Below are 21,468 nucleotides of genomic sequence, written 5' to 3'. Positions count from 1 at the left end.
TAAAGCAGTGTGCAATCTTGTCTGGCTTATCCTGTTTCCACTTGCTTCAAGTGCTTACCTTACACATAATTGCAGGGAGTTACTTTTCTCAAGCATTTTGAACCAAGTGTGGGTGGAAAGACCTGGAGCTTTTTGTAATGGTTAATGACACATACAGTCACGTACTCTGCTTGGTGTCAGAGTAGCAGCGGCAGCATGCCTGGGTTAACATCTGTGAGTAAACTGTGCAACTGGGAGAGAACTCCTCCATAGGTGTTCTGCATATGGGCCTGTCTTTTCAAGGCAACGGTGTGTCCCAACAGTGATGTACTTTGCTGTGTCACAAAGCTAAGAGGAGAGTGATCTCAATGTGCAAATAAAAGCTTACAGCAGTGCAGATATGTCAATAAAGTAATGACATGTCAGAATCTGGGCTTAGTTTAAGGCCTAGCTTGTCCTATTTTTCTTCTCTTCTGTTATTCTCCAAGGAGAACTGGGTGTAGATTGGAATTACTGGCTGAAACAGTGCAGAGCAAAAAAACTGTTTCCACAGACTGTGTCCAAAAAGTTGTGGGACTGGACACTGGGAGAACACCCTGCCCCTATCTGGTGTGGGTTTGGTGCGTAAGCAGTAGTGATTCATACATACCTGTAGCAAAGCTCCTGAAAAATGTTGTTGTATTTCTTGAGCATGGAAGCCAGCGTGTTTTTTCTTGAACTCTGGCCTTTGCTGCTAAGTTTCAGTTACAGTAAACACCCTAAGAATATTAAAAAGGGAGTTTCATAATCACATGGAATTGGCTTCTTTGAATGCTGTTTTTTTTCATGATTCTCTGGTACTGCCACATATTTCAGTGCAGCTTCATAAAGAGATTATTAGGGAAAACTCATTTAAGCTTTTTTTCTTAAAGTTTCCTTTTTAAGTGTCCTTCCTGAAGTCCTTAAGTGTCCTTTTCCTAAAGTGTCCTTTGCTTTTGAGCAAAACTTAGGCAACTTTTAACTTCTCAGAGTCTGTACCTTGATAGAGTAAGTTAGGAGAAAGGGAAAGTTGCTGACTGGTTGAGTAAACAGTTTGCTACATCCAAAAATTGTGTAAGAGGGAAAACTGGCAGCCGTCAGAAAACCTAGTGTTCATGAATGGTATAGCTTGTAGCCATACCATGGTTATAGTGTTTTGGACAAAAACAGTGATCCATGTTGAATGATCTGTTAGCAAAGGATTTTTCTTGCTTAGGAGAACTGAATAGGAAGGAAAAATAATTTGTTCATGTATGAAGAATCTTGAGAAAAGTTAGGAAGCTCTTTTCCTACACCTTTGCATTTAATACTAGTGCAACTTGTGGAAGCAACTTTTCCAAAACTGTCATTACCCAGTGCTACCAGAACGAGATCATGGGGCCCATTTGGAGGGCAGTCCCTTTGAGAGACTGATAGCATGCAGAGGGAAACCTCTGTACCGAACTCTCTATGCTGGAATGGAGGTAAAGCCCCTCAATTAACTTGAAGGCACAAACAAGGTGTCTGAAAAATGTCTTGGAGAAGATTTTATGTGAACCTTTAGAATGGCAGAGCTGAGTCAGGCTCTCTCTCTCATGCCAAGAGAAGTGTCTGAATTTTAGAAAGGATCTTGTTCATCCCATCAGCTCTTTCTCTGCAGTTTCTAGCTCTGTGGGATCTGGTGACTATTGACATACTATTTTTTTGTCTAGAGGGCTCAAACCAGTGCCTGATGAAGAACTAATCGAACTGTACGGTGGTACACAGCACATCCCCCTGTACCAGATGAGTGACTTCTATGGCAAGGTATTGTAAGCTCTTTAATGCTATGGTGCAGCATCTCTTTTACCAGCTAGAAAAACAAAGTGAATTGTATGAGCATGTAAATGATTTCCCTTGACTTAAAAAGGTACAGTACCTAGTGACCTGATTTGTGTTTTGTTCTACTGGGAATTTGCCCCAGAGGTTATTTAGCAGTTTAGCATGTGAAAGCTTTCGGTGAAGCATTCCTAAACAACAGGGCTATTGGCCTGGAGCTGAATGGCTCTGCAGGCTGATAGGGGGATGTCCCCTGCTTGCTCCTTGGCCAAATCTAGCTCCCAGGCTGTTGGGGCAGCTTGCAGCTCTGGTGTCTGCAGGGAGTTGTGGGGGAGGGTGTGGGGGTGTGTGTGTGCAGGGTGCTTGCAATGCCTTTCTCTCTTTGATTTTGGGTAGGTTTTTTCCTTTATGAAAATGATCTCCCCCACAATCCTCACTGTTTGTAGGGCTGGCATCCATGAATACTTTTTTGAGGCAGAAAAGTTGTTGTCACGGTAAAGGGCTGGAGGAGACGTAGAAGTCATTTGGTTGCCTGGACTGGAGGAAGTTAGAGATTTTTCTTCCTCATGTGCTCAGTGTGGTGTTGTGGGCAAGCAGGGCATTCGCATCCCTTTCCTGCTGGACTTGCTTTGTTTCTTGTCCTTTGTAAGTTTAGTTGCCTTAAAAGAAGGTGGAAGGAGAAGGGCAGGTTTCCTCTGCTAATACCCTTTGAGTCAACAGTGTGAAGTCCCCAACAAGGTTGCTTTTTGAATACTTTTTCTTGGGAACAGTTAATCTGACCAATTGCCTTCTGGATACACAAATACGCTGTTTATAGATCAGTGTTGTTTCTGTTTAGACTTTGATATCTGTGTGTAAACTGCACTTGTTTGGCCCCTGCTGTGCAACTCTTCTTACTCCTAGCAAACATGGGATAACTTAACCTTTCTTTTTTAACAAAAGTAAGCATGAAATCTGCTCTGATTTGTGGCCTTTTGTAGGACCAGAGGCTCGTGCCAAGGTACCTTTCTGTGCTTCTTTATAGGTGCTATAGCAGTTACCTCAGGTGTTTTCTTCTGACTTGTAGTTAGTACCTGACAGAGTCATACAAGACTTCCTCAAGTGGTAATTCCAAAAGGAATTGCCTGGTTTTTATTGGAGCAGACAGTGAAAGAGCCAATGAACACTTGCAGTTGAGCAGGATTAACATCAGGAAAATACCCTAATTCTTGTTCCATAGCCTGCTGATTTGAGCATTCCTTTGCATCCTTATTTCAGGATCTCATTTGTAGCTTCTCCCTGCGCAAGGATGGGAGGGAGTTTTGTCATGCTTCAAGGGGCCAGTCTGGCACTGCAGGTTGCAGGATTAAAAGTAGTTGTAAAAGGAAAATGGAAGAATATTGTATTTCAACAGCCTTTTGTGTGCAAGTTGTCTGTTCTCTAGAGAATGGTATTATGAATAGGTCATTATATAGAGCAGAATAGTACCTACTGAAGCCTATCCACTTCCTCTCTGGATTAGATGTCTTTACCCAGTCATTTCAAAATAACTTGGGTATTGAAAAACTCCATATAACATTTGGCCATGGAAGTAGGGATAGCAGTTTATTCTTTGAGAGGGGGTACGTCTCTCTAAAGACGTAATGAACCCCATGAGCAGATAAATGGTTCCCAAAGAGACAGGGGAAGTATACATCCCAAGACATTAGAATCTGGCAATGCCAGCTCAGTCTGTGCCGCTGACACATAGTGGGAAAGCATCAAAGTTAGGGTGGTTGTTGGTGTGAACAGTTGCAGTGCCGTTGGTGTGGTGAGGCTTTATTAAGGATCTTTGACCCTTTCCTTGTTAGTCTGAGTGCTGATCTTGCTGCCTGTGTATGGGTAACAGGGGGGTCTGCCAAGCCAGTGGTTCCAACATGGCATAAAACAAGTAGGATTGATGTAGTCAAAGAGTGTAAATATTCTCCCCTAAGGCTTTTCTTGATCCTTTGTTGGCAGGAATGTGCGGACAGCTACTGGCATCGAAAACACCTGCAGCACGTAAGCGCAGATCTTGCCTAGGGTTAGACAATGCAGCTAGTGCTGCATCTGCTGGTGTGGCTAGTGTTGGCCTGTAGTGAAGATGAATAATTTGTGGGTGTTGTGGAAAAACTGTATGTGACGTTCTTTTTAAATCTATGGGTCTGGTTTTCATCGTGATTTGTGTTGATATGTCTGCTGTAGGGAAGTTGAGGCTGATAATGGGAGGGGGAGAGGCCAGACTTGCCTTGTAGGGTGATGGCACAAGGCACAATAATGAAATCAGAGTCTTAGCTAACTACGAGGTAAGTCTTTGCTGTTAGCATCTAACACCTGACTGTCTTCTCTACGCTTACTGTCTTGAAAGGTGGGAACAGGTCATTGCTCTGCTCTGCTAAATCCTATACCTTGTGATTTCAATAGAAACTGCCTTTCTGTGTCCCTCTTGCTCTGTTCCCAGAATCCCTGAGCAGGGATGGGGAAAAAACTGTTGGCTATTTTCTGGAAGTTTTTCATTTTCTAGTGAAAGAAAGGTTTCCCCTAGAAATTGTACATCAAAGTAGACAAGAATCTGTTGAAAGGATTCAGCGAATATTGCTAAGCAGCCCATCAAGAACAGTACATGGCCCAAACCAGGGGGTGTGCTTTGTATTCTCTTCTGCTGTAAGTCAAGTTGTCCTGTGATGGATTGATGTAAATTGTATAATCCTCAGGACACCAACATCCCTTCTGATAGCAGCATTTTTTGGTAACAGACTGCAGGCAAAATGTTGTTTGTTATTCTTTTGCCCTTTTACATCTTCTTTCTTACCACAATTTGTGTTGCCCCAATATTGTGTTTGAGTAGTGCTGCGAAGAGAACGCTAGTCTCTTGTTCTATCCTTACAAGACCAGACTAAATGTGACCGTTGTTACATCCTGATGCAGCAGTGGCAAATATTTGGCATTAGGCAGCTTGTGCCCTCTGTCAACTCAACCATGTGTACCTTCTGTGATTTCTTGGATGCTGCCTTCATGTCTGTTTTTCACATAGCTATAATAAATGCCTTCTGATATGCTGATGTTATCCTAGAGACCAATGTTATCCTAGAGAGTTGAGACACTGTGACAGTCAGTCATGGGTTGCCAAGGTTGTAGCTCAAAGCTCACGTGCACAGGCATGACATGAGTGGATTGCTGGGATGCTTCAGGTGATGGGGTTCTTCGAGAGGTCTGAGTATTTCCCAAATTGCTTTTCATGTACCAGGTTTTAATAACTGTTCCCTTGGCTGATCCGGCACTTGAACGATGAAAGATAAAATGATTGATTTCAGCTTCAGTTCTCCAGCAAGACTCACCATAGTCCTGTAGACAGGTAGTACCTACTGAATAAACAAGCTTTTTTTTTTTTTATTGGATGGGCACTCTGGAGCCAAACTTGGCTGATGATCTGCTGAAAGGTTTGTGATTGATAGGCAATAAAACTAGCAAATGGATGGAGAGCTGCAGCCTTGCCTAATGCAAGGTGAGTTATTACTTCATCAGAGTTTAAATTTTCCATTTCCACTTGATTGCTAGCTAGTTCTAAAGTGGGCTGAAGTCTACACACACATGCACACACACTCTCTTTCTCACTCGCTCGCTGTTTCTTCTTCTCTGGCATGTGCCAGCTCTGTTTTTTCCATAGTGGCCCAATGTTGGGCAGACGGCCATTGGTAAACTGCGTGTTGAAGCAATTCTTGCATTGCTCTATGAAACCTCACTGGAACATGGTTAGAGCCGCTTTGATGCAAGTGCCTCCAAAATCACAGCCTTGTTTGGATGAGCAATGGGGCATCTCCAGCAAGGGGTGTAGCTACTTCTGTAGTGGAGCATTGTCTTTTGGCATCCTACAGTAATGGCAGGAGGCCAGGTGGGAAGCAAAGGACATGGAGTCAGAATAAGAGTTAGTGTTCTGGGACTGACTCCCTGCTTCCCCCATCCCTGCCACATGGTGTTAATAACGCTGGATTTGTTTAATGATTTCTGTGAAGGAGAAGCCTCTCTCTTGTCAAGAAGTGTTAATGCATTAGGTTAGTACTTTGGCAGAGAAGAGAGGGCCACCTGCTGAGTGGCTGGGGCTTCCCACATTAGCTTTGTGCTTTTTATTAGCCTGGAATGTTTTCCCGATGGTCCTAAGTGATGTGGGTTTGTTGTTGTATAGCATTTTTTGTTTAATGCATCTTCTTCATATTTTGCTTTCCAGGGTCCTTCGCTTAAGCAATTTATGGACATTTTTTCTCTTCCTGAAATGGCACTGCTGTCTTCAGTCATCGATTACTTCATAACTCATGGCATTGAGTTTGACCAGGTTCATCTTTACAAGGATATATCTGTGAGTAAAATGTGAATCGCCCCATAGCTCACATCAAATTTGTGAGCTCTTCGGCTTGTTAGCACAGGTGAGCTCTGTAGCACCTCCACCTAAGGTGCTGTTTGTGAGGAGTATAATATGATAACATTGTTGCCTCTTTTGATTAGGGCATTACCAGGGAATATTCAAAGCTGTGTTTTCAGGGCGCGTTGGGTCTCTGTCTATACTGCAAAGTTGGTGTTTGCTCTACACGTTTCTTGCAGGAGTGCCTAGGCCAGTTAGCTCGAAGATCCTTCCCCAGGAAGTATGTCAGAAAGCTTGTGTAAATGTTTTCCAGTTCTGCAGACTTTCAAGCTCTATGCTTTCCTGCATGACCATGCATTGACCATGAACCAAGCAGTTTGCTTTCTACAGCAACCGTAGTGAAGTACTTTCCCTTGCCTACTCTGGGAATTCACTCCTTCCCTTTGTATTTGGAAAGCAGTCTGATCCTTTTGGGATGTTTTCCTGTGCATGACTGTGATTTTCAAGAGGCAATTACTCCAAGGCTAATTGTGCCCTCCAGCTACACTCCAGGCATTTGAAAGGGCAGTATTGGATTATCAGCGCTGTTGGGGGTGCTGTTTTACTTCTCAATTAATGTTGTAGGCAAGAAGGAAGTACTCAAGATTGCTGTCCTGGATTTGTTAACAGATGAGCATATGGCAGTCCTTTCTCTGTGGGAAGGGGGTTTTGATCTGTACCTTATAGGAATTCAGTGGTCATCCTCCAGTAGTGGCCTGTATGTACACAGTCCAGTCATCTTGTGACGGAAATGTTGTTACATGTATGCTGCCTTTTTTGTGATAAGGATCCACCCTGTCAGCTTTGCTACAGCCAAGGATTAGGGCTTAGGTTTTAGCCTTCTGTTAGTGCTTGATAAGAGTATACCAGCTGGTTTCCCACAAGACCCTAACATGTTTCTAGGTTGTAGTTCATTTTCTCTTGGGGTGGGGGAAAACAGGAAAAGGAGATACAGCTGACTTCAGAGGTCTTGTGTCAAGAGTGTTTTCTGACCTTGCTTTTGAGATCAAAATGGTCTTGTTCCTAGCTGAAATCTTGAGAGCAGGTGGGTGGTTGCCATTGTCTAATATGTCCTCAGTATGGGGTGAACGGTATGCTCAAGTCCTCAGTCTCCTGAGTGCTAATCCTGGCATTTGTCTTTGCATCCTTTGCTGAGGAATGTGGTTATTCTTGAGGTGTGACTGAGGCAGGCAGAGAGATGAGGTATGACAGAAAATCCGTGCCAGTGCTTGAAATCCATATTGGAGAAGTGACAGGAGACTGTCCTGCACTTTTATCAGAATAGTTCTTGCTTTTTCTGTACAACGAGGATAATGATCATTTTTGCAAACCCATCCGCATCCCTCATGCTCGATAGAGCTATGCCTTCTTAGAATAGCAATGCAAGTGCAGAGAAATGGTTTGTGGACATGAGCACAGAGATCCTCTGCCTACTCAGACAGGTTTCCCAAGAGGACTCGTGTATGCCAAACTTATTACAGCACAGACTCCCAGTGGGTAAGTCGTGGCTATACTCGATACTGTCTGTCATTATTAGTGGTAATCCTGACTGCAGCGCTATGTGTTTGAGAGCAGCCTGAGTGTTAGCGACACTGCACTGAGTCAAAAGCGCAGGCCCTGAGGCAGTGGTGAAGGTTTGAAACAGGCATGTAAACTGTGTCATCCTGTTGCACCAGTTTGGCTGCTTCATATTTGAGAGCAAGCACATGCAGTTTACCCTGCCTTCCTTTGGGGAAGTTTTTGAGCCCTGTTTGGTACCTCCCCAGGCTATCAAGATTTCACCTGCAGGAAAGTTACAGTTCTCCCCCTGTTTCTTTTTGGTTTTGGATTTTTTTTTTTTTTTTTTTTTGTGGAGTATTTTGGGTTTTTTTATTTAGGGAAGGAGCAAACTGCAATCGCTTTCTGCTCTGCAGAGGTAATTTTGACACAAATCAAAAGCATTGCTTGCTTTTAGTGCCAATGCTGATCAAAATGAAGTTGTTTTCTTGCTAGTGCTTTTGGTTTTTGTTTGGTCTCTTAGCCCAGTACAGCAGTCTCTCAGTGAATGATCTGTGACCGCTGCCTTTTCATCGTTCAAATCCAAATGGTGGAAATAGACTCCTAAAACTCCTGTTTGTTTTGAAAAGGTGCCTCCTCCTTCACTGTCCCCCATCTAAGCTGTAAATACTTCTCTCAACTTGGAAGGAAATGATTTTGAGGTGAACATGATTTTTCACCACAGCTGTCACCACTGCAGTGAGACTAGGTTACTGTGTTGCATTGTGGGCAAATATTACTGTAGCATTGTGTGCAGCCTCTGTGGCAATGTCAGTGGTGAATGCGTGAATCCTCTCTGAAAAGGTGGCTTTTGAAGGAGTACGCCTACTGTAAAAGTGATTTAATTATCCTGGGGAAAGGCAGCCTTTGTTCTTCTGTCTAAACTGTCATGGATGAAAATGGTACCCCTAAAGCACATGCACGCACTGCAAAATGGGTTTCTGCTCTGGAAATGGTTTCTGTATCTGGCATATCTCTTTAGACGGAAACTTGTGAAGAATCTTAGTTGGGTATCTCCAAAAGTGTTTTGGGTCTTTGCCTCTGGGCTGGAAAATAGAGGATGTTGGATGCCCTTGACAATAATCTGTTTTATCTTGCCTCCTGCTTGAAAAGTGGTCAGTGTTGTTTTTGCAGACAAGCCCCCCAGCACTCCCAATGGAACCTTTTGTTGTGTCCCTGTGCACTAGCTATCTCAGGACCTGCTGTTGCAGCCTGCCTTGGCTAGTGGGAGCTGTACCGGAATCACAGACACACACCTCTGCTGTCCTTCACCTCAGCCACGCTCCCATTCTTTGAGTCACATTTGGTAGAGCTTCCCCAAGCCTAGAGAGGAAGAAAAGCCAGCTAGTGTCTGGGCCACCCAGGTTTTGTGGCAGTAACCAGTTTTGGAGTTGCACAGTCTTGATTGCTATGACAGCAATGCGTTAACATATCCTGGTTTCCAGGAGCAGGACAGAAATTGTTCTTGCTTGGCTAGGTTTTGAGGTTTTTTCCTCCCCATTTACTGCATCAAGTAAACTAATACAGCCACTGTGTTCTTCTTTTTGGCATGGTGGTGAGCCTCGCTGTACAAGGTCCTCTGCTTGGTATTGATGTAACTTTTCTTCATTCAGCAAGAAGAAGGGATGAGTCATTACTGTATGCTCATCAGTGGTTGCAGTAGGCTTGCAGGCTGGGAAGCAGAAATGCTATATGTAAAACTGAAACTTTTTTTCCCTACCTTTTTAGGATGCCATTAAAGATGTACATGTGAAAGGAGTGATGTACAAATGGATTGAAAAAGATCTGGGTGAGTTAACTGAAGCTCTGGTACCAAATCCATTTTGACGTCTTGCTATACTATGCAGAATCTACATAAGATGGCTAGGTAGGTTCTGCACTCAGTCACAGGAGTCAGGTGGTCAAAGAAATTAATGAAGTACTTGGATAGCCAAGGGGTGGAGTGGCGTTTAGAACCAAATGATATTTAGGTTCTGGTGGAAGATCTTTTTTAATAGAGGAAACAGTTACCTCATTGCTTGTGTTTCTTTTTCCTTCTGCCTGCAAGTGAGGGGTGATGGTCCTGGCATAATGTGAAGATGCAAAGACATCGTCTGGGAAGGTTTCCTGGTCATTCAGAGGAGAGAGAGCTCCTAGTAGCCATATAGCCTCAAATGGCTGTGCCTGTCCATTGTGACATTTGGATATCAACCCTCTTTCTTGCCAGCCTTTTCAGTTCCTTAGTCTTTCTCTTCGCTCTAGATGGGTTGATTAGGATGAGGAAGGCCATTTTGTCACCATGGTGGTTCACTACCAATCTGCCTGAGGGGGACTGATGGGAATGGCATGTAGCTGAGCTTCAAGGCTTTTGCACTCCTATTAGTATAGGTGCTTAGGTTTGGTTTGGTTTTAATGAAATGTGGTCATGACCTATGCCAATGTTTTTTGATCAATGATGTCTGTTTTATTCCAATACAGAAAAGTATATTCTACATGGGGATGAAATCTATGCTGTCCTAAACCGACTGGTGAACCACAACAAGAAACTCTTCCTCATTACAAACAGTCCTTTTAGCTTTGTGTGAGTATTGTTATTGTGCATTGATGGGTCACCATGGCACAACAAGTGCATTGCAGTGCAGTCTTTCACATGAGCATTGAAAGTTGTATGCTAGAGGTTCCTGTGGCAATAGTGATGAGACTGCTTTCTGGGAACTGGTTGTGGTGAATGGTGAGCCCCACCGCTCTCTTTACACCAATGGCTCTGACTGTTTGAGGAAGCTATAAGGCTTGGCTGGCCACAACATTACTGAGACACCACTTCGGATTACCTCCAGTAGCTTGTGCTGGGTCACAGAAGTACAGACTTGTTTGGACTTCCCATGGTAGCAGGAGAAAGGGAGGGACAGCTTGAAATTGTCAGAGTGCCACATCAATCCTCTGTGTGATCAGTCAGCATTGGGAGATTCAGAAATCTCTGTGCTTTCTTCTTTGTTGCTGTAATGAGAATTGTTGTAAAGATGCAATGGTGGGCCAGTACATCGAAAGAGATTGCTGGATCTGTTAACTTTTCTGCTTTTTCGCCTGTAGGGACAAAGGAATGAAACACATGGTTGGCAAGAACTGGCGGGATTTATTCGACATGGTCATTGTGCAAGCTGACAAGCCCAACTTCTTTACTGATAGGCGGAAGTATGTGTCCCAAGACGATGATACACTGCTGCCTGAGGCCAAACCTAGCCAAGCAAGAACAAGCAAGGGCCTGAGGTTTTAGGCCCTTTCTCTGGATTAAACGGTTCCTTTTACCTTTCAGAAAAGTAGTGTTTTTCTAAGTATAATCTAGCTCCATACCACATCCAGCCCTGTCTTGGATACTCTCTGAGGAGATGTCTTGGCCAAAACAAACCTACCAGTCTAGGAATAACATAGGTAGTGCCAAACAGAAAGTATGTTTCTAAAATTGGCCATATCTAGCCTCAACTGTTTTGTCATGGCTTGGGCTTACCTTAGATTTTTAGGGGTATTAATTATGTGCTTAAATCTTTAGAAGGAAAATGGGAAAGACCAGAGAAGCGGAATGGTATGTATGAGAGCTGACTGTTTCTTGGCACTAGGTCTTGAGAGTGTGCCAGAATCTTTCCTTTTCCTGTTACCCACAGAAAATAACTGTTTTTTTTAGTTACTGTATGTATGCTGTCTTGTAATTAGCAGCTTTGGAAGCCTTTGTACATAGTGGCTGAGTTTTGTGGTAAGTTAGGAGCTGCCAAGGGACTAGCTCATAGGCAAGCTGTTGTCTTTGCTTTGTTCTTTGGATTATTGGTTTGGGGGATTTGTGTCTGCTTTGTTACCTCAATTGATGACTGACCAGGAATTATTGTATTCTGTCCTTGAGGAATCCTTCTTTGTGTATTTTCTTCCCCCACTCTCAAGGCCACTAGCATAATTAGGAATAAGGCTATGAAATGGCTTACTCTGTCTGTGCTGACCGTTGGAAAAGAAACACCCGGTCAGTTTTAGGCATAAGTAATGCAATTGCTCCATTTCCAAGGTTGGCCCATGTGCGCTGTATGAGATGCGCTTAAGTGCCAGCAGTCCAGAACTTTAGATTGCCTTCACATCTATGGCCTAGCAGTATTTCAGAGCATTGTTACATAGGGAAGGCCAGATAATATTGGTTATAATGCTTTGGATTTTCTCAGAAAGCAAAGGCAAAGCAAGACACAGTGATGCTATGAGTGCAGTTTATCTGACTGTTTGTTTGTTATCTGAGCTGTTGTGGAAACTGTCACATATCTGTGTTCACTGACTAGGAAAAGATAATTTTGCTCTGACACGATTGTAGGTGTTAGTGACCAAAGTCGAGGGGGAGAAAAATCAGATACCACTTTGTTCAACAGTGTTTTTGTGAGCAGTTGCTATGCATTTAACTGTATGAGAGTGCTAGGGGTACCCTTACAGTAAATACAATTTGTTCCACTTTAGTGATCAGGGTGGAAGAGGGAAGATGTTGTTTGGAGTATTGTCCCAACAGTCACCTCTAGTTCCTTAGTAGGCACTGCTGACCCTCAAAATCATGCAGACAGGGGATATAAGCTCTTGCTCGCTGCTGCTATTATTTCTCAATTTTGTGATGAACCAAAAGCTAGATGCTACAGAAATCCATTTTCATGCTGGACAGCAATACCCTGCTACTGCATGTGTAGTGCCCGTTCTTCGTTTCCTGCTGGTGAGCGAGGTGTGGAAAGGAAGAGAGAAGGTCTGGATAGTGCAAGATGTGTAGGAGCATGTTGCTCTGAGGACAGTTGCTGTTTTGTGACTGAAATTTGACAGGGGCATCACAGAAGGGATAGGTAGCCAGCATATGTAATATGACTCTACTATTGCAGATAAGTGATATTGAAGCCACTTATGGAAAATGTAGAGTTCTGTAAGGGACTAGTTTGCCAGCCATTTTCTGCACAATAATCCCATTGTCCATGCCACAAGGAAGTAGTTTTCCTCACCACATGGCTTCTACTGCTACCTCTGATGTTTATTTCCCTCTTACCACCTGCAGTGATGTAGTGGTAAGGGGATTTCATTTCAGCCTGAGAAATGTCAAAAAGAAGAAACTGAGCTTTCCTGATCTTGTGGGAACCTCAAGTCTGAGAAATGGGCATGCTGCAAAGCAGGAAGAAAGGATGCACTGCATGTTATAGGGAGCCTTGTGGCTTGTTCTGAAAGCTGAGTAAATGTGCGTAGTGTGCTGTTAAGGTCCAACTGAACCTGGTAAAGGTTTTCTGCATGGGATGTGAGGGAAAATGTCTTACAAATGTGGCCTGGAGCTATGATGCATAAAACCTTATGGCTGCATGGTACCTAAGGTCCGCTCATGTAATGGACCAGTGGAATGACAGGGCACACAGATCCAAGGTGAGGGGCAAACCTACTGATGGTGAGATGTGGTGAACTGTGGAGTGCTTTTTCTGAGGGAAGATGCAGGTGTGCATTGGGACCACTCATGGTCTAGGAGGTCTCTTGCCTAAACTGGTAGGCTGTAGAGCTGGTGGGGAAGGCAGGGTTCCCTCTGTCCTATGGCAGCTCAGGATCCTACACTATTTCTCCTGGATGAGACTGTCCACTGCCTGCTGCAGCAACAGCTTTTGGTCTTGGAGCTCACAGTTTGGACCTCCTGCCCCACAAGGAAGCAGTGCTCCCATCTAACATAAACCTCCATAGGGATCAAATGTCTTAAGCCTCATTTTTTCTTCTGTCTGAGTGGAAGGTAACAAGGCAAGCCCTCAAGAACAACAGGGGTCAGCTGCCAAGATCAGCATGGAGACTGTTCTCCATCTGCTCCTCAGACTGCTCTATCCTGTTAAGACATTCCACAGTCTCTGTAGTGCTGGGGAGTAGCCAGACTGCTGAAACAGGATGGAAAGTGTTTCATGGCAAAACCTGCATGGCCACAGCATTTTCAGAGGGAGTCTTTTTTTTTTTTTTTTTTTTTTTTAAACCTGCTATCTGAAAAGCAAGAAGAATTGTTAGGGCTATTACCATGAAAAAGTTACAGTCAGTGGAAGCATTTTGAAAATATTTTTCTTTCTCTCTGACTTTCTCTTTCCCTGAGAAAAGAGTGCAGAAGAAGGTCACTTCTCACATAACACTTTTATTATGAGTTGTTACATAGGTGAACAAGTTTTCTGATTTGAGTCTTATAGCTGCTGTAATGATTGCCAAAAATCAAAAGAAGTTGACATCACCCCCTTTTTTTTCCAGACCTTTTCGAAAACTGGATGATAAAGGCTCACTGCAGTGGGACAAAATAAGCCAGCTGGAGAAGGGAAAGATCTACAAAGAGGTAAAGTGACCTGGGTGCATAAGAGATATGAAGCAAGAGTCTGAAATGGTGGGTACTCATAAGATGCATGTTTTGGGAGTCATTGGAAAAGCCTGGAGATAATAAAGAAACAGGAAAAATCAGAGTGGGAAAAAATTATGTTTTTTTCTGCAGATCACTTGTAGATGTTTGACACTGGTGTGTGAAAAGTGAAAAATGGAAATCCTTGAAAAGAGTGCCTGTGCTGGCCAATGGGAACAGGAGATGCCCTCTGTGCACATGCAGTGTTCATGCTCGCCCAGTATGATATTGTTCCCACAAATATTTTCAGCATGTCTCTTGGCATGCTGTGGAGCAATAGCCTTGGGATTTGTGTGTCTCTGGAAAGTCCTTCAGCTTCCGCTGGGATGTCAGCATTAGGATAAAGGGTCTTTTTGTATATCAGAAAGCCTTGCCAAGGGCTGTGTTGACTGTCAGCATGTGATAAACTCACCTCCAAGAACAGTCAGATGTGTCTCAGGCCAGGTGTAGAAAAGGCTGCTCTCCTGGTAAACACAGCTTATTACGATCACAGGAGGCAGAGTTGGAATAAGGTATGACAGAGCTGCTTGGTAAGGAAACTTTTCATCTGCAGCTCTGAAATGGTTTCCTGTGCAGCTCTATGTGTGGGTCATGCTGCAGAAAGGTGTGTAACTGGAGTGATGCATTCCTCCCAGGTCAGTTGGGTTTGGCATTAGAGTTGGAGGATTCTTTGGGTAGGGGCAAGAGGGGAAAGGGCAGGGCCAGGTAGCCTGTGGTGTTGGGTGCTTGCTTTTCTGCCCCAAAGGACCTTTGCTGAGCTATCTCTGTGAGGCCAGGCTTTTCCCTACTGCTGTCCTGTGTGTGTGAGAAGGAGCAGCAGGGGAATATCATCTGCATGTGGAGCAGGGATCAGGCCCAGTGGACCCTGTCTGCTCCAGTGCACAGTCAGCTAGTGACCCGAGGAGCTGTGTTTTGGTCTTGCCCAGTATGGCCAATAGCTGCATGTTTCCCTTAGCTCTCCTGACATCCCAGACCTGAAACCACTGTCTTGGACTGGCTGTCAGAGCTGTGCTCGTTGAGGGTGAGAAGGCAGAGCTCTCTGAAATGTGATGGGTATGCAGAGGTCTTCCACACCTCACACCTCACTCCAAACTATCCTCCGTAAGGTAGGAAGAGGTGGCAGGGGCTAACAAAGCTGCCCGGCTTTGTGCCCCATGGTCTTGTATAGTTGTCTTGACCTCTTTTCACTGCCCCTTTCTATAAAGATGGAGGTTTTTGCACAGGAAAAGATTGTCAATAGCACAGGCTGCTTAGTTTTTTTAGAAAGGAATGGTCTTTGTAAGCTAGGAGAGGTTTCATGCTGGAGTGGCTTGTGGAGGAAGGAATGAAGAAACAAGGATAATCAAATAGGGTAAAAAGCCTGGGTCCCATCTCTCTTCCCTTCCTGAAAGAGAAGCATGTCCGAAGGATGGACTGTTACTCTGGTGAGCTTGCTGCTTCAGGGTGTTCTCCTTGCAGCTGATCTGTCTGCTGAGAACATGTGCCTCTTGCTTTAGGACGGTTTGTTCTTGGTTATGTGAGCTGTGGGATCCCATGGGAGGAAATCGTTAGTGAGGTCACGGTCAAATAGCTGGGACCTGACCTGTGGTAGAACAGTAGGTCATGTCCTTGAGTAGCACTTCTGGGAAGACTCTGGCCTGTCCAGTGGGTCAGTCAAAGCACTTTACTCATGTCCCATCCTCTGCCAAGGGCTAGGAGCTGGGAAAATGCAATCAGAGCTCATACAAAGCGTCCCTCCCATGGGCAAACTTTACCCGTGGGTTAGCAGCTCCCTTGGGGGAAAAGGTGCACCTCAGCCATCAGGTTTAATAGTCCAGTGTTGAATTAAATCTTGTTCTTGACCACCTGCATCTTGTGGCCACAGGTTGCTCAACCAAATGTGTGCTGCACCAGGGAAGGGGAAAGATGAGGGAAAAAGGAGGGATGGGTGGGATTTTGAGTTCCTCTTGAGTTCTCGCCCATGACCATGTTCCTCCCACTGTATCAAGGCTTTTGCCTGACTGGTCTGTGGGATGTGACAGAGAGTGTATCCTGGTTGTAGTCCACCCTCTCTCCAGCATTCATGGTTTCTTCGAGTGCCACAGTATGCCTCTTTCTGGCAAGCTTTAGTAGCCATGGACCTTGTGCTAGTTATGTTGCTAAAGGGTCCTGAGCTGACTTGTTCCTCTCTCCTGAAGCACAGCTGTTTATCAGTTGTGCTGTGGGTGTCCCATATGAATGGGACCTCAGGGATCAGCATTTTGCACTGAAGAGCAGGAAGTTTAAGTGATGGCCCTCTAATCTGGTGTGTTGTCTCCCTGCTTTCTGACAGACATGGTGTTTTCTGTGTGTGGCATGTGTGTACTCCCCTCCCTTCCTAGCCTGTGATCTCAGAGAGGAAGATGCAGAAATAGAGATGAAAGGGAGAGCTGGTTCCAGGAGCTCGTATAGCAGGTCTGAGGCCCAGCTGAGGTCCAAGCATGGGTTTTCTTATCATCAGGCCCACTGCTGTTTGAGGTGACCAGAGTACAGCAAGGGGAGCATCCTCCTCCCAATGCTGTGGTCCATTTCCCTGTTATGCTTGTGGCTTCTTGAGCAACCCTCAAGCGAGCAGCAGCAGTGCTGCTTTCATTGTGTCCTAGATATGCAAAGCCTTTCCTGGCCCTGTGTTTCTGTGCTGTTAAGTGAAGTCTGCACAGCCTTGGTGTTGTTGCAGAAATGGGAGGCCCAACATCTTGGCTTTGGGCACCCTTTGCAATGCATCCATGTGTGTGGTACGCTGGCAGTTGCCAAATGCAGGGCTGCAATTTGTTATGGGAGCTGGCTTGCATTATTGGCACTACTGACCCTGAGTCAGGCAACCAGGCATCTTTCTGGGGTGGTTTTAAAAAGGGCATGAGAGGCAGGTCTTCTTACAGAGGTTTTATACCTGACTGCAGGGTCGGTGCTGTTGGATAGGCATGCTAGATATTCCCTGGCACTGAAGGAAGCAGTGTACTGGCTGGACAGATTGCTGTCGAGTGACTTGCAGGTTTGCATCAACAGCTTGTGCTGGCACAGTCCAGTCTGTTAGCATTGAAAGGGCGTTTTGCTTTCCTAGTGGATCTTGTTTCCATCATGACTCATGTGGAAAATTTGTGTGGAGAGTGGAAGGAGGGTCCCTGAAGTCTCCTCTGTATGCAGGCGGATGTTTGGAAAGCCTTGCAAGCTGCTATTTTGCTGTGCTTTAGCTAGGTGCTTTGGAGTTTGGTTTGTTTTGCTTAGTTGTGAATCTGCCCAAGTTGCCTGTTTTTTTGGCTTGGTTGAGCAATTCCTGTGAATATGTGAGTGTTCTTAATCTTTTGGGTTGGGATGGTAATCAGTGACGTGAGAACAGTCTTAAGTGCTCTTAAGTCGGAAAGCCTTGCATGATGGTGCTCACCTTGTCTCTGATGCATCCTGTGAGGTGAAAACATTGTCATCTAGTCCAGCAGCTTCACCTGGGGTTCTTTCTATCAATTGCTCAGGTTTTTCTGATCAAGGTGTCTTTCATTTTTGGGCTCTAAACTGTCTCCTTTTGTTTCCCTTTTAGTTCATGTAGTCCCCCTTGACTTGCTGTGCCATAGAGTACAGAACTCCTTCCCCATGACTTGCTTATTGGGGTCACAAGAGTTTTTTTCTTTCTTTTTCTTTTCTGTAGACTCTGTGTGTTTGAGGAAGACTGTGGCATGTACAGGGGAGTTGTCACATGGGAAGAAAGTGGGGAAGGATAAAAACGTGATTTTGAATGGTGGGGGAATGAGCAGGTTGGCATCTCATGAGGGTGCGCATTTGCCTGCAGTGTGGCAGCATGTTGCAAAGTCAGTTGCATTGACAGTGCTGCTGAGGTGGCTGCCCAGTACTAGCCAGTGCGAATGGAGGCATTTGTCCTGTAACCACACTCCTGTCTGTGTTCCCTTTACTTACAGGGTAATCTCTTCGATTTTCTAAGGCTAACTGGTTGGCGTGGGTCCAAAGTACTCTACTTTGGTGACCATCTCTACAGTGACCTTGCGGTAAGTAACAAGGTCTCTGCTCTCTATGCTGCTTCCATGTGATCCCAACAGGGCTTTAAGTCTTGTGCACTGTGGTGCATCAGAAGGATTTGGGAGCCTGTGTCCAGGCTGAGGCTTTTAGGCAGTTACTCATAGAGGACATATTGTAATGGTGCATGTTGCCAGACTTCTGCACCTCTGTCCTGAGACCTCCCTATTGGCTTGGAAAGCCTGGATCATCCCAGAATGGCTGAAGAGAGGAAGCCTTTGTGGGAAAAGCTAAAGGGCAGAAGGTAGCAGGGTGCCAGCAAGGATGGAAGCAAGCTTGTTAGAGTCCTGCCAAGCGGGAAGAAGCAGTGCAAGATGGTTAGCTCTTGTGGCAGGAGAGGAGTGCGAGTGAGGCAGTGCTGGGGTTCTTCTCAGTTGATAGGAGAAGGGTGAGGAGAGAGTGTAGCCAGGTGACAGCAAGCTTCCTCTCTGGGTGATTGTTGTGGTTGCAGTTGTGTTGGAATGCGAGATAGGGCCCTGTTCTGAGTGCTCAGGTTTCTGGTGCGCTATGTATGGTGCTCTGCAGGCTGCGGCTTTCAGGGACACACGTAGGACATGTAAGCATCCTCATTCTGCTGCTGTGCGGAGGCAAGCAATTGAGAAAGGATTCCTGAAGTACTTTCTGCAGGTTGAGAAAAACTGCTGGTTGTGAACTTGAGAGTAGTTTATGTGGGTCCCAAGGCTCACTGGTTGCCACATTTCTGGGTGGTTCATGCAGGTGATCCTGGTGGCTGTGAGGTGGATGTGATCAGCATGACCCAAGATGTGCCGTTAGGATGCCTCTTCCCTGAGAATCAGTAATGTGAACAGACCGCTCTTCTAGGAAATTCAGTTGTGTTTGGCTGTCAATCTTATGCTGAATTCTTGGTTGTTTTCTCACCCCGACCTCTAGGACCTCATGCTGCGTCATGGCTGGAGGACTGGAGCCATAGTGCCTGAACTGGAGACGGAAATTCGTATCATAAACACAGAACAGTACATGCACTCCCTGACCTGGCAGCAGGCTCTGACGGGGCTGCTGGAGAGAATGCAGGTAAACAGCTCCTGTCTGAGTGGGGTGGGTAATATGTCTTCTCCTTCTGAGTCTGAGATTTGAGCTTAGCCTGGGAATAAGAGCATGTACCATCTTGCTTGTGTTCTCAAAGAGCATCTCATTCTCCTCAAATGGAGGCAATGCTGTGGGTATGTGGGATTGTGAGTTACAGTGGAATCTGGGGGGAGCTGAGATGTGACTTGCAGGACTGATGAAACATGGTGTGTTCTGCTGTTGTCTTTGCAGATGTATCAGGACGCAGAGTCAAAGCAGGTATTGCTGGAGTGGATGAAGGAGCGTCAGGAGATTAGGTGACTGCATTGCCCTCCTTGCTTGTGAGGTCTCTCAGGGGCTCCCAGGCCTATTCTAGATCTGTTTTGCAACCTGTGTTTTGGGGAAAGTGGTACTGCAGCTGTGGGCACGTGGTCCTCCCTGGTGCCCCATGTCTGTGGAGGGAAGCAGCAGTGCAGTCCCAAGATGGGGAGGTTGGATGGGTCAGGTGCAGGGTGGGCTAGGGGAGATGGTGTCAGCTTGTGCTGGGAGGGATTGATAGGCTGTTTGCAGTGCCAGGACCTGCAGCAGCACTCTTTGCAAGTGCATCCCTGACTGTAACATGTATGTTAACAAGGAAGAGTAAGGTAGCGTGGTGAAAGATGTGTGCATTCATCATGGTCTCACTGTGCAGGGGTGGTCTGCTTAGCAGCCTGGATGGGAGGGTACCTGGGGTGATCTCTGACTGTGCGTTTGTGAGTGGGTTGATGCGGGCTGGAAACTCTTGGAGTGCTTCTCTGAGTTGGCTCGACTCCTGTGCAGGGAACAAGGGGGTTTTGGGCTGCAGGTGCCGAGGCCACTGTCCTGCTGCCATAGTCTTGAGCATATCTCATGAGGGAGTCCCCCTCGGGAGCCTGCAAGGCCATGGAGTGTCTGGTGCTGTGCGGAAAGGTGCCACAGCCTGAGCAGTGGGTCATACTGAGCAGGAAGTGAGCGTGAGGAGTGCCTCATGTCAACAGAGCACCAACTCTCTCTTCTCAGGTCACTGACAAAGAACCTGTTCAACCCCCAGTTCGGAAGCATCTTCCGCACCTTCCACAACCCCACGTACTTCTCTCGGCGGCTGGTGCGATTCTCCGATATCTACATGGCATCCATCAGCTGCCTGCTGAACTATGATGTAAACTTCACCTTCTACCCCCGCCGCACCCCTCTGCAGCACGAGGCTCCTCTCTGGATGGATCAGCTCTGCACAGGCTGCATGAAAACCCCCTTCCTGGAGGAGATGGTGCATATCCGGTGAAGGGCCATGCTGGGCAACAGCATGGTGAGAGTTTGTATGTGGAGCTGGGCTGCTCAGCTAGCAGCACCTCTCCGTCTACCACTAAAGGGTGTTTCACACTTATGTATGTGTGTAGATTGTGTGTTTATTTTTTCCCCTCACTGGCACCATCCCTTTCCTGAGGTGCTTTGCAAAGACAGGCTGGACAGAGGGTGGATGCTTATTTTGGGCCATGAGTGAGCTGTGGGGAGTCCTCTGTAGGAGTAGGTATGACTGACAGCCACTATTAGTGGCAAGAAGCTGCTGCCCTCTGCTCTGTGCCCAGAGAAGCGGCTCAGAAGTGGAGTCCTGAGTCTCTTTTACTCAGTGAGCATGACCTGGACTCCTATGTAAGATGTGACAAGGCGTGTTAGCCTTGCAGCTGCTCTGACATCCTTGGGAACTATGGTATTGGTGATTCTGCACATCTGGACAGTGAGGGGACAGGGTTGCTGACCATAAGTAAGTGAAGTGTGTCAGTGAATGTATTACGAATGACTGTGAAGTCAGCAGTGTTACCTACCCAGAAATGGTACCAGAGGCCCTAGGACCCATCCCGTTCCTGGCCAGCCTTATCTGTTGGGTCAGTGCCTCTGGTAGGGAACTGCTGAGTTAAATGTGCAGGATGTCTGTGTCCCATATGACAGTTGGGTGGAATTGGTGTCAGAAGGTCCAAAAAATGAGTGTTTGGTGGTTTGCCTGTTTTTGAGTAGGCTTGGTGCCATGCGCTGTCAGGTTGTTGTGGGCTTGGTGCCATGTGTTGTTGGTATTTTGAGAAGGGTCTCTAGAATTGTTTGGCAATTGATGGTGCAGTGTGGCATGTTATGACTTGCAGAGGGCCATTTTTAGTCTGTTAGGGAAGGTGCAGAGTTGTGGCAGTAGAGGTGCTGGCCATTAACATGTTTCTCCTGAGCTATGCCCTAAAGTATATGGAATGGCTGGTGAAGAGGTACTAGGAGTGTGATTGTGAAGTGCTGCTGT

At 45.8% G+C, this 21,468-nt stretch overlaps 1 protein-coding gene across 7 annotated transcripts in view; it reads left to right on the top strand.

Annotated features, from left to right (window-relative positions):
* The window catches only part of NT5DC2 (5'-nucleotidase domain containing 2), a 31,872-nt gene extending 11,301 nt beyond the window's left edge, over positions 1-20,571 (top strand). For 4 of the 7 annotated variants that reach the window (XM_026071513.1, XM_026071511.1, XM_026071516.1 and 1 more), the window contains exons 5-15: positions 1,689-1,782; positions 3,772-3,813; positions 6,017-6,145; positions 9,452-9,512; positions 10,181-10,283; positions 10,793-10,894; positions 13,961-14,042; positions 18,029-18,115; positions 19,035-19,175; positions 19,422-19,486; positions 20,208-20,571. In XM_026071513.1, coding sequence (XP_025927298.1) covers positions 1,689-1,782; positions 3,772-3,813; positions 6,017-6,145; positions 9,452-9,512; positions 10,181-10,283; positions 10,793-10,894; positions 13,961-14,042; positions 18,029-18,115; positions 19,035-19,175; positions 19,422-19,486; positions 20,208-20,469 — 1,168 coding nt within the window. In that variant the 3' untranslated portion in view covers positions 20,470-20,571. The remainder of the gene's footprint in view (positions 1-1,688; positions 1,783-3,771; positions 3,814-6,016; positions 6,146-9,451; positions 9,513-10,180; positions 10,284-10,792; positions 10,895-13,960; positions 14,043-18,028; positions 18,116-19,034; positions 19,176-19,421; positions 19,487-20,207) is intronic. The other 3 variants (XM_026071515.1, XM_026071510.1, XM_026071514.1) reach the window with 2 other exon arrangements.
* The last annotated feature ends 897 nt before the right edge of the window (positions 20,572-21,468 follow it).

Source organism: Apteryx rowi, unplaced genomic scaffold (genome assembly GCF_003343035.1).
Source record: "Apteryx rowi isolate R43461 unplaced genomic scaffold, aptRow1 scaffold_326, whole genome shotgun sequence".
In the NCBI taxonomy this organism is placed as follows: Eukaryota; Metazoa; Chordata; class Aves; order Apterygiformes; family Apterygidae; genus Apteryx; species Apteryx rowi.
Note: the sequence above shows the minus strand (reverse complement) of the source record. Positions and strands in the feature narration are given on the sequence as shown.